The 11818-nt window shown below is 39.9% G+C and overlaps 2 protein-coding genes across 3 annotated transcripts; both read right to left on the bottom strand.

Moving 5' to 3' along the window:
* Positions 1–506: 506 nt before the first annotated feature.
* On the bottom strand, positions 507–4964 carry LOC124022837 (cytidine deaminase-like). 2 transcript variants are annotated; one of them, XM_046337532.1, is made up of 4 exons: positions 4689–4964; positions 2010–2121; positions 1535–1592; positions 507–1151 (listed from the first exon to the last, which is right to left on the bottom strand). In XM_046337532.1, the coding sequence occupies exons 1-4, from the start codon at positions 4834–4836 to the stop codon at positions 1011–1013; spliced, it is 459 nt and encodes a 152-aa protein (XP_046193488.1). In that variant the 5' UTR covers positions 4837–4964; the 3' UTR covers positions 507–1010. The 2 variants fall into 2 exon arrangements, with proteins under 2 accessions (XP_046193488.1, XP_046193482.1); XM_046337526.1 differs by having other exon boundaries at positions 4635–4964.
* A 592-nt stretch (positions 4965–5556) lies between these two features.
* Positions 5557–10724, bottom strand: LOC124022852 (trypsin I-P1-like). Its single transcript, XM_046337543.1, has 6 exons — positions 10664–10724; positions 10108–10172; positions 8177–8327; positions 7776–7917; positions 7191–7448; positions 5557–6390 (listed from the first exon to the last, which is right to left on the bottom strand). The coding sequence occupies exons 2-6, from the start codon at positions 10160–10162 to the stop codon at positions 6229–6231; spliced, it is 768 nt and encodes a 255-aa protein (XP_046193499.1). The 5' UTR covers positions 10163–10172; positions 10664–10724; the 3' UTR covers positions 5557–6228.
* Positions 10725–11818: the final 1094 nt, after the last annotated feature.

Raw genomic sequence — 11818 nt, forward strand, 5'->3', positions numbered from 1 at the left:
GTGCAAGAGGTGTCACTACAGTCCCTGGTTCAAATCCAGGCTGTATCACATCCAGCTGTGATTGGGAGCCCCATGAGGCAGCGCACAATTGGCCCAGCGTCGTCCGTGTTTTTGGCCGTCATTGTAAATAAGAATGTGTTCTTAACTGACCTGCCTAGTTAAATAAATAAACATAAAATCAATAAAATCCAGACGTTTCTAAACAAATCAGATGGATCAACACCCTCCCTATCTTTCTGTAGTCTCTCCAACACTTCTAGATCAACTACTCAACACTGCATACCACTTATAAAGCAGCTGCTTCGTCTTGATGTTCTTCTTTACCAAAAGCAAGCGCTACGCTTTTCCATTTCAAACAAGCGCGCTCTTCCAACCACCATTCACTGTCTCGCTTCATGCGCTTGATACCATTCCACTCCCAAACAGGAAACTACCTTCCCAACGTTACACAACACAAGGACGAATAGTTATGTAAACAAACTGGAACAGTCACAGGGAACTTGCTTCTTAGTGTCACATGACGTTTTATTTTTTATTTTTTCCTTGACCTGTTTTTAGAATTAAAGAGACAATGACACCAATGTTATTGGTGTCAGCAAATGACGCAAATAGGCCTAAAACTGTACACAAATGTCCTAAAATATTGTAATATTAATGAGAAATACATCAAAATGCATTTTCAACATTGATACTTCATACTTCAAACAAGCACTCGCAAATCATACATATACAAATACTAATGTGATTATGAGCTGTGTAGCTTAATATCGTTTGATGTAATTTACTGCATTTCAAACAAATTGTTAGAAAACACATTGAGACCAATTTTCCTAATTTTAAAGGTACAGACAGAATAAAAAGAATATCCAATGACATTATTCAACTAATACATTGTATAGTCCTAATGGCTGGCAAATCAGCCCATTATCCAGCCCAGCAGTCTAACATTTCATGGACCTGTAATGTTGTTATGAACGATTCTGGTTTTGCCTCTTGACTTGTGAATACTATTATGACCCATTCTCTGTGGTGAACAATCTCTTTTTCTTCAGGTCTTCGGGCCCAAAGGACACAGGAAGCAGGTCTTCTATAGTCATTGCCTTGTAAGAACCATCAGGCTTGGATAGGTAGACAGACCAATGATCACCAAACTCCAAAGAAAAGGGAAATTAGATTATTTGAGATTTTACCATTATAGATGCATGGCTGTGTGTGAACCAGTACCTGGGTTTGAGGAGACTTAGACCTTTTCTGGAAGTACAGACCGAGCGTAACAGCAGTAATGACAATAGCTGTTCTGTGAAACTGCATGTTTTTGTGGTAGTGAACATATTTTGACGTTATAACGTTTGCAGAGCTGGTTAAATGGGACTTTCAACTGAAGGATCCTGGGCTTCAGAGACCTTGTCTCCTCAGGTCCAGGTACTGGTTCAGGCTGTGTGATGTACCTTTGATTTTAAAACAACATGTTGCTTCCCTGGATCAGACCTTTGTTCCATTATCAATGCACTCATTCACATATCTATTTATGTACCTCTCTCATGAACTGTCTGCAACCTCCACATGGTGAGATGAACTGGTCTTCCAGGTCACTACAAAATCAATCATGTCAAGAACAACATTACCCTCAATGGTCATTTTTAGTACTGTGTGCACCCATATAATTAGTGTTGACCATAATAGTATAGTTGTGCCGAAATTACAACTTTTTTTGTATTTTCTCTATTAATTATCTACTGAACATTTCAGGAAGACTAAGACATACCCCAATTTACTGTTTATATCAGCATGACTTTGATAGTAGAATGGTTTATAACCATCGACATACTCTGATGGGAAGCAAAACCCAATGAACTCTATGATGGGGTCATTAATAATTGTATGTACTAATCTTAACTTGATGAAATCAACAGGATGACTGAATCAATACTTTTTTGGGATTCAGACATCATCGATCAACTGACTGTTGTTTACTCAGAAACAAGGAAAAAGTTTTTAAAAGTATGTACCTGGCAATGGCAATAGCCTTAAAGCTTCTGTATCCCCCGGAAACAGCTTTTGCAATAGCGGTCCTCTCTGCACAGAGGCCAAGGTTGTAGCTAGCATTTTCTACATTGCATCCTGTTAAGAAAGGTTCTGCATTTGTAAGAGTTTCTGGAATCTCTGGAAGGGCATCACATTAAAAACAGAACAAATTTTTTCATTTAATAACACTATAAAATAAATGACTCTCAATTATCATTATTGACTCACACTCAGATGGTTCAATTTGATGCTTCTAAGGGCAATCTTAGTGTCACATATATTCATGTCTCACATGACCTGCACTGAACAGGAATGTAGAAAATCTACCTAAAATCGACATCTTTAAAATGTGTGAGTTGTGACTTCAAGCAGAACAGACACAACAGAACAGACATAACCAATAAGGAATCAGAAAGATCCTGTTTGTATCCACTGGCCTGTATGACTTTATCCTCTGCCCTGTCTGACTTTATTTACTGGTCTGTCTTACTTTATCCACTGGCCTGTCTGACCTTATCCACTGGCCTGTCTGACTTTATATCTGGCCTGTCTGACTTTATCCTCTGGCCTGTCTGACTTTATCCACTGGCCTGTCTGACTTTATATCTGGCCTGTCTGACTTTATCCACTGGCCTCTCTGACTTTATCCTCTGGCCTGTCTGACTTTATATCTGGCCTGTCTGACTTTATCCTCTGGCCTGTCTGACTTTATCCTCTGGCCTGTCTGACTTTATCCACTGGCCTGTCTGACTTTATATCTGGCCTGTCTGACTTTATCCACTGGCCTGTCTGACTTTATCCTCTGGCCTGTCTGACTTTATCCACTGGCCTGTCTGACTTTATCCACTGGCTTGTCTGACTTTATATCTGGCCTGTCTGACTTTATCCTCTGTCCTGTCTGACTTTATCCTCTGGCCTGTCTGAGTTTATACACTGGCCTGTCTGACTTTATCCTCTAGCCTGTCTGACTTTATCCTCTGGCCTGTCTGACTTTATCTTCTGGCCTGTCTGACTTTATCCTCTTGCCTGTCTGACTTTATCCTCTGGCCTGCCTGACTTTATCCTCTGGCCTGTCTGACTAAATCCTCTGGCCTGTCTGACTTTATCCTCTGGCCTGTCTGACTTTATCCTCTGGCCTGTCTGACTTTATCCACTTGCCTGTCTGACTTTATACACTGGCCGGTCTGAATTTATCCTCTGGCCTGTCTGAGTTTATACACTGGCCTGTCTGACTTTATCCTCTGGCCTGTCTGACTTTATCCTCTGGCCTGTCTGACTTTATCCACTTGCCTGTCTGACTTTATCCTCTGGCATGTCTGACTTTATCCTCTGTCCTGTCTGACTTTATCCTCTGGCCTGTCTGACTTTATCCTCTGCCCTGTCTGACTTAATCCTCTGGCCTGTCTGACTTTATCCTCTGGCCTGTCTGACTTTATCCTCTTGCCTGTCTGACTTTATCCTCTGGCCTGTCTGACTTTATCCTCTGGCCTGTCTGACTTTATCCTCTGGCCTGTCTGACTTTATCCTCTGGCCTGTCTGACTTTATCCTCTGGCCTGTCTGACTTTATCCTCTGGCCTGTCTGACTTTATCCTCTGGCCTGTCTGACTTTATCCTCTGGCCTGTCTGACTTTATCCTCTTGCCTGTCTGACTTTATCCTCTTGCCTGTCTGACTTTATCCTCTTGCCTGTCTGACTTTATCCTCTTGCTTGTCTAATTTATCCTCTGGCCTGTCTGACTTTATCCTCTTGCCTGTCTGACCTTATCCACTGGCCTGTCTGACTTTATCCCCTGGCCTGTCTGACTTTATCCTCTGGCATGTCTGACTTTATCCTCTGGCCTGTCTGACTTTATCCTCTGCCCTGTCTGACTTTATCCTCTGCCCTGTCTGACTTTATCCTCTGGCATTTCTGACTTTATCCTCTGCCCTGTCTGACTTTATCCTCTGGCCTGTCTGACTTTATCCTCTGCCATGTCTGACTTAATCCTCTGGCCTGTCTGACTTTATCCTCTTGCCTGTCTGACTTTATCCTCTTGCCTGTCTGACTTTATCCTCTTGCCTGTCTGACTTTATCCTCTTGCTTGTCTAATTTATCCTCTGGCCTGTCTGACTTTATCCTCTTGCCTGTCTGACTTTATCCTCTTGCCTGTCTGACTTTATCCTCTTGCTTGTCTAATTTATCCTCTGGCCTGTCTGACTTTATCCTCTGGCCTGTCTAATTTATCCTCTGGCCTGTCTGACTTTATCCTCTGGCCTGTCTGACTTTATCCTCTTGCCTGTCTGACTTTATCCTCTGGCCTGTGAATAAACTTTATAACATCAAAGGATGTTCAAAGTTATTATATTTTTTATAATTTATCTCTCTGTTGTTATGTTATTTTTCTATTTCCATTCCTTAACAGAATACCATTAAATGTTATTTATTCCATGGTGCATAACATTGTTATACATTATCATGACTGTAGTTATTTTAAGCCACCTGAAGAGTTACGGCAGTATTCAACATACTAAATAAATCAATTGAAGCATTTTTATCAGCCCCCAACCCATCCTATTCTTATTCTTATTCTTATATTATACTATTATTATATTATTTGAAAGCCCCTCACCTGTAAAAACTGTCCCATCATGTGCCAACAGGGCTGCCCCCACCCGGAACTTACTGTAGGGGCAGTAGGCAAACTCTTTAGCCCCCTGGGACTGGTGAATAAGAGGTTTAATCCAATCCTCATTTTCCTCTTCACTCGAGTGATTCCTGGCTTCTGTGTCTGCTCCGTCTACCCTTAACTCACCGATCCTGAAGTCTGTCATACCAACCCTTTCTTTGTAAGTGTCTGTTGAGAGAGAAACGGAGAGATAAAAGGTGAAAATAGAGAGTGGATTGGTTGAAAGCTGTACCCAACAAACAGGTTTTTAAGAGCCCCACAGCTCACACATGGTCTGGGTGGGAGGGGCACTGGCCCACTCTTTAGGGGAAGCCTAGCGTGTGTAATGACTTTTAAAGAGATCATTACCATATAGGGTTGGGGGGCAATTCCTACTTCCTGAATGTACTGATTTGAAATGGAATTGACCCCAAACTTTATCATTACTTTACTCTGGCTAATGACTTTCCTTCTAAACAGGGGTTACTTAAATTATAATGGCTCATTCGTATGCTTATGACAAGTCTTACAATCCATTATGCAAAATCATGCATCATAATGCATTATTGATTATACCTGCAGTCTTGTACCAAATCTTTATAACTAGTCAATTATGATTGATACATGTATGTGCAGTGAGGGTAAAAATGTAACAAACGGAGTAAAAACTCAAACGGACAACTAGAAAAAGCTCATACCAAGTTTATTCACCCACTAGGTCATACAGCTGCAAAGACAAGGCATGATTACACAAGCACATATATATATATTTTTAAACTTTATTTAACTTAATTCTACCTGGGGTGGTAGGTAGCCTAGTGGTTAGAGCGTTGGGCCAGTAACCGAAAGGTTGCTGGATTGAGTCCCCGAGCTGACAAGGTAAAAATCTGTTGTTCTGCCCACTGTTCCTCGGTAGGCCATCATTGTAAATAATTGTAATAAGAATTAATTGTAAATAAGAATTTGTTCTTAACTGACTTGCCTAGTTAAATAAAGGTGAAATACATTTGAAAAGTACTACAGTAGGAAAGACATTGTGGTGGGCCACTCTGGCACCCCTCCCAGAGGTTTCTTCTCACTTCATCTGTTGATTTGACCTCGAGACGCATTCCTCACTCCTCCGCAGTTCCGCAGCTGTCCTGCCTTATCAGAGACTAACTATTTCCTTTCACCTCTTTCCTCAGAAACATGGAACAGAATATGAATATGTCTTTCCATATTCCTACTTCCCATCCACTTTTCATTGACAACAAAATATACATACCGTATACACGTAAAGTAATTAAAATGGTGGTTTATTGCTATTCCACAACGAATGACATACTGTAGGATCTCTGTGCTACTTCCCCTAATATTGCCTCTATGTTGGCCCTCTATTCACAGCTAATGTGATGCCTCAGCCACTGCTCTTGTTCATATGGTTTAAAACTGTGACAAGAGGAGTAGAATAATGTAGTATTTTATTTGACCTCATGGTGATTTATATCCTTCTATTCAATTCATTGTGGAACTGTTCTCTTCCCTGGGTGCACTACCCTTCCTGGACATTGGTCTTGATTCAGTTGTTGGGGTTGTCACTGTTGATGATCCAGTCGATCCATCTGACATACATTCTGACTTGAGTGTAGACTCCTGGGAAGTAAGGGTTGGCACAGCTGATTCCCCATGAGACGATGCCTTCCAAGTTTCCATTGCAGATAAGGGGTCCGCCCGAGTCGCCCTGTAGTACAATAACACAAAATACACAATGATGAACAAAAGCTCTGGTCCTTTTGTTAAGGATATAAAGTGTGAATACACCCCTTGTATCTGGCAAATTTCATGTTAGTTACCACACATTTTACAGAATACTGTTTTGTGTCTGTTTTTCTATTCTACAACTAAATTGTGAAATTGTGATATTTTATTTTATTTTGTCACTTTCTTCTGCCATTGAAATGCTATTGTTGTGGTATTTAAGAATGTCCTGTGATCTGGGGATCAGCATCTGATGTCCCTTATCTGAACACCATACTATACATTTCCATAATCCAAACTAAATCTATCCCATTGGCTCTGGCCCCGCTTTAAAGGCCCACACCCTCTATTATTCATAGCAGTCTATACCTAGGCTCTTGTGACAGATGTGTTCTGCTTTTCATGTTTTGTGTTTGCCTGTCATGTATTGTGTAATTGATGTGTATTGATCATTTCATGTTGGGCTATCTAGAACCTAAAATGGTTCTTAGCCTGTCCCCATAGGAGAACCCTTTGTAAAAACCTTTTTGGTTCCAGTTAGAACTCTTTTGCTTCCAGGTAGAACCTTTTTGCGTTCCATGCAGAACCCTTTCCACAGAGAGTTCCTAATGAAACCCAAAAGGGTTCTACCTGGAACCAAAAAGGATTCTCATATGGGGACAGACACATAACCCTTTTGGAACCCTCTTTTTAAAAAGTGTGGTCTCAGCATTGTTCCCTGGTTAAATAAAGGTTAAGAAAATAATATTTGATTCTGGGAGCCAAGATTAGGCTAGTCTCTACCTGACAGGAGTCCTTGCCACCAAAGCGAGACCCAGCACACATCATGTTGTCTGTGATCCTCAAGTAGTAGTATTGGTGGCAGTAAGGAATGGTCTGCACATCCACAGCACGCAGCACAGGGGACAGGAAGTAGCTGTAGATACGCGTGACGCCCCAGCCGCTCACCGTACAGGTGGTGTACCCTGGGAGAGCAGGGGTGTCGTCTTCTGGCAGTGGGGCAGGCTGAACGTAGACATTGAGCTTGGCTGGCTCACTGAGCTGGAACACACACAACCACAAAAAAGGCACAACATCAGATGCTGCTGACCAATCAGGAGGCACACAATCAGATGCTGACCAATCAGAGAGAAGGGATCAAAGGGGGCCGGGTCAATGTTATGGTACAACGTCTAAGCTGCAGCAGTATCTGAAGTTATGCAGTGATTAGGCTAACTGAAATATTGAAACACATTAACAACATAGAGAGGTTCCAATATCTACACTAGCATACCACTTTCCCAAGCTTCATTGTAAGTGGTATGCCTGTATGGGTATTGAAACACTGCACGTCTCTACCTCATGGTGATGGAATGGAAAGTCTCTTACCTTGATGAGCATGATGTCATTGTTGAAAGTCTTGTAGTTGTAGCTATAGTGGACCAAGATCTTGGATATGTTGAACACTTGCTCGAAGCCTTCTTCCTCGACCAGACTGTGCTCACTCAAAACCACCTGGATCAGCTGGGCCCTGAGGAGGAACAGACATGATCCAATCTAGTAAGAACTATGTCCAGGGGAATTGGAGAGGATGCAAATAGAATTGTTACAACATGATACACTACTACTCCCCACCCCCAAAACATTTACTCATTCAAGTGCATTTTTTGATGTAATTGACTGTTGGCTTCAAACATCTGTTCATTGTTTTATGCAATAGGATAGAGTTGACCACGTTCTATTCCCTTCAACTGTGACACTACTATCCCATAATTATAGTCAGTACTCACGGTCTCCAGCAGTGGGCAGCAGACACCACCCACTGGGGCCGAATGAGGGTGGCTCCACAGTAGTGGTTCCTGTTGTACTGTATAGATGCCTGGTACTTGATAGAATACCGTTCGACTTCTTGTCCTCCGATGATTCTCTGTGTAAATGTCTCTGTGGATTAGATTGAGAGGACAGTTTGTTATTCATCTGAATTAGTAATCTGAATTCCTACATGTGCATTGTGCATACAAAATTATTCAGGTGGTTAGTAAATTATACTTTAAAATATAATTATTTTGACATAAATAATGTAGTTGTCATCTTTATGTGAATATAATTATTACTTTACTTCACTTCACCTGTAACAAAAATGTTTGATTCAACATAAGATAAATGCATAATCTAAACAACTGTGTGTAAAAACAACTACAAGGAAAATTGTGTTTAATATACATTTTCATGATATTTCCTTTCAATTTAAGAATTTTAATTTCTTCCAACAACTTGCCATGTGGCTCTGATTTCAGAGGATTGTGGGTATTTTTTGTATTTTTTTAACTTTACGGTACTTTTACACAATGTTGTATGCATGTTTGAAGAATGGGATGGCAGCGTAGCCTAGTGGTTAGAGTGTTGGACTAGTAACCGAGAGGTTGCAAGTTCAAATCCCCGAGCTGACAAGGTACAAATTTGTCTTTCTGCCCCTGAACAGGCAGTTAACCCACTGTTCCTAGGCCGTCATTGAAAATAAGAATTTGTTCTTAACTGACTTGCCTAGTTAAATAAATGTAAAATAAAAAAATGAAAAGCTCATTTCTATATTAGTATCAAACTGTTTGTTATGCTATGAGGTGTAATGGATCATGATGAATGGATATCAAAACTGTCTGGCAAATTGACATTAAATTCTCATCATGTGAGTCGCTCTTGACAGAGGCAAATACATCAAGCTAGTTAGTGCTAGTGGAACAAATTCCTGCTTCAGTGGATGAAAATGTTGAGCGATGAAGTTCATAAAGCCATGTTCTAAGACACGATCAATGAAAGTAACATAATCAGAAAGATTAAGTAGATCTTGACAATGTTCTGGATTTGCTCAAATTACTTTGGATCGTAACCATTGTTTTTTGCTGGACTTTATATATTAGTGTTTGTGAAACCCTAAAAGTGAAATATATTATACGTAAAAATACACCATGTTGGAAATTCTCAAAAAGCTGATGCAAAAAGTTGCCCATTTTTAAAAGTGGAACTAGCACAATATTTTTTACAGTGTTCATTAAAAATCGTTATGGATACACTAATTGAACAGATGGCTGAAAAAGGAATGTTTGAGGCCTGATGCTCTTCAGGGCTCTTTGGCCAATATTAGAAAAACAATGTTAATTCTGAAACAGTTGTAAACTGTGCTCATTATTTACAAACAAATACTAACCAGCTGGATATTGGCAGCGTACTGTAAATTGTCATACTGTTATAAAGCATCAACAACGTACTTTTGGCTGTCGACAGAGTCACACGGTATGTGTTTCTAGTGTGCTAGAGGTTTCACGTGGCTTAACTTCACATGCTATGACATATTGTAACAATGTTTGTCCAATCATGTAACCTGAACTGTAGGGACTTCAAATGTCACAGGATCCTGGACCTGACACCCGTGATGAGGAGGGTATGCTGTAACATTAAATGGGTATTCAGGGCCAGACTTAGGCTAATCATAGCTCCTTTAGCAAACAGGCACACAAACAGGCACACAAACAAGTGTACAGGCTGCATACAGAAGCATCTACCTTTCAGAGTACTCTATTTACTGTTTTTACTCTGCCCCAAACCATACTGGGATTTTATTCATCCTCCTAGAATTCAAGGCATATTTGTACTGTTTACACACATAATATGGCCTATTACAAGTATTTTTTAAATATCCAAGTATGATCTAGTAGTAACCTACCTCTGACTGAGAGAGCCAGTAGGAGCAGCACTGCAGACCATGTCAACTGTTCCATGTTTACTTCACTTGAAACATGGAAACACATTGAATTTGATTAGAGAACTCCCCAATAATAACATATCAGTGTTTCTATCCTGCATAGATGTCCTAGGGATTGTTTTATCTCAAGACAAAATCCCATACAGCTTCTAAGAGATCAAAGTATGTTTCTGGTATCCTCAATTATGTGATTTTTACATGAGATACATCCCATCCCGTGTTAGGACCACTGAGATGATCGAAGACGACATCCTGTATCTCTTCAAACTTGTTATTTTCACTTAGAAAGTATTCAGTGTAGTTTAAACAAAATTTCACATTGTAAAATTCAATAACTTGACAGATAGAATTAATGTAATAAGGTCATTGATTTTAACACACCAATCACATATCTTTGAGTAGATGTAGCTTTTGACCTCATGTAAGTAACCATGGACTTAAAAAAGATAACATAAATGTTTTACATAAAATATGCACACAAAAAACCTTTAAAGTATCTAGGCGTTTTGCTACTCACCAACAGCCACAATCCTTCAGTGCACAGCCTTCTGGTATCTCCAACTGGTGGTTCCAGGGTTCTCCTCTCGCCTTTTATTATGCTACCATGCCCTTTTATTTTGCTTTGTTATGTCCCATCATGCATATGAAATGGGGTATCCCACAACACAAGACAGAGACTGACCTAGTCCATGACAAAACATTGTGTTCTCCATTATCTCCATTTCTAAGCCTTTTCTTGATTGCACCTTGGGGCTCATTGTTGAGTGGAGGTAGCTGGGAATTGAACACCTTTCTCCAGTCAAGCCCAAGACGTGAACATAATAAGAGTTCATTGGTTTATTGTGCTGATTGGATTGAATGGGGGTGGTGTTAGATAAGAATTCATGTATTGTGGCATTAAAAAACAGTATTATTATAGCGAATATAAAAAGTTACATTTGTCCCCTTGGCATGATGTAAATGACTTGAACAATAGGCCTATCCACATATGAAGAACATTTATGGTTCTTTGTGTGAGGTCATGCATCCTCAAAAAAACAAAGGCGCTACACTGATAGTACATACATGAAAATAACAGTAACACCCACACGCTGTATGCTCCTAATTACCACATTTAAAGACAACATTACGATCTGTGTATTGCACCATATCAGGTTGTCAACTTCTGCTTGAAAAAGTGTATTGATGTGTATTTTCTGTCATTTCTGTAATTCAGGGCTCATCTGTAAAAGAGACCTTGATCTCAGTATGAATCTCTTTTTAAATAAAGGTGAAATAAATCATTGCTGCATTTTATCCAAATAGGTATTTCCAGAAACAGATCCTAATGGGGAACCATGATAATGACAAGTGTACGTTTTTCAGTTTCAAATATGAATGAAATAATAGTAGTTACATTATAATCATGTTTGTTCCAATTCCTATACTCTAGAGATACAGTATCATGCATCATTACATTGGGGAGTTATAGTGTGTAGATACTGTGTAGTGTATAGTTACAGTGTCATTGGGATCAACTTTTATGTTGTTGTCTGATCCCATCTCAGATTCTATACTTCACACCTAAAAAGGGCAATTCCCAACGGACAGAAACCGTTTTGAAGATAAATTCTAAACCAACTCTTTCATTACTCGCGAATACACTGAGAAGTTGTACTATGAATATAATTGT

The sequence above is a fragment of the Oncorhynchus gorbuscha genome, linkage group LG03 (genome assembly GCF_021184085.1).
Source record: "Oncorhynchus gorbuscha isolate QuinsamMale2020 ecotype Even-year linkage group LG03, OgorEven_v1.0, whole genome shotgun sequence".
Lineage (NCBI taxonomy): Eukaryota > Metazoa > Chordata > Actinopteri > Salmoniformes > Salmonidae > Oncorhynchus > Oncorhynchus gorbuscha.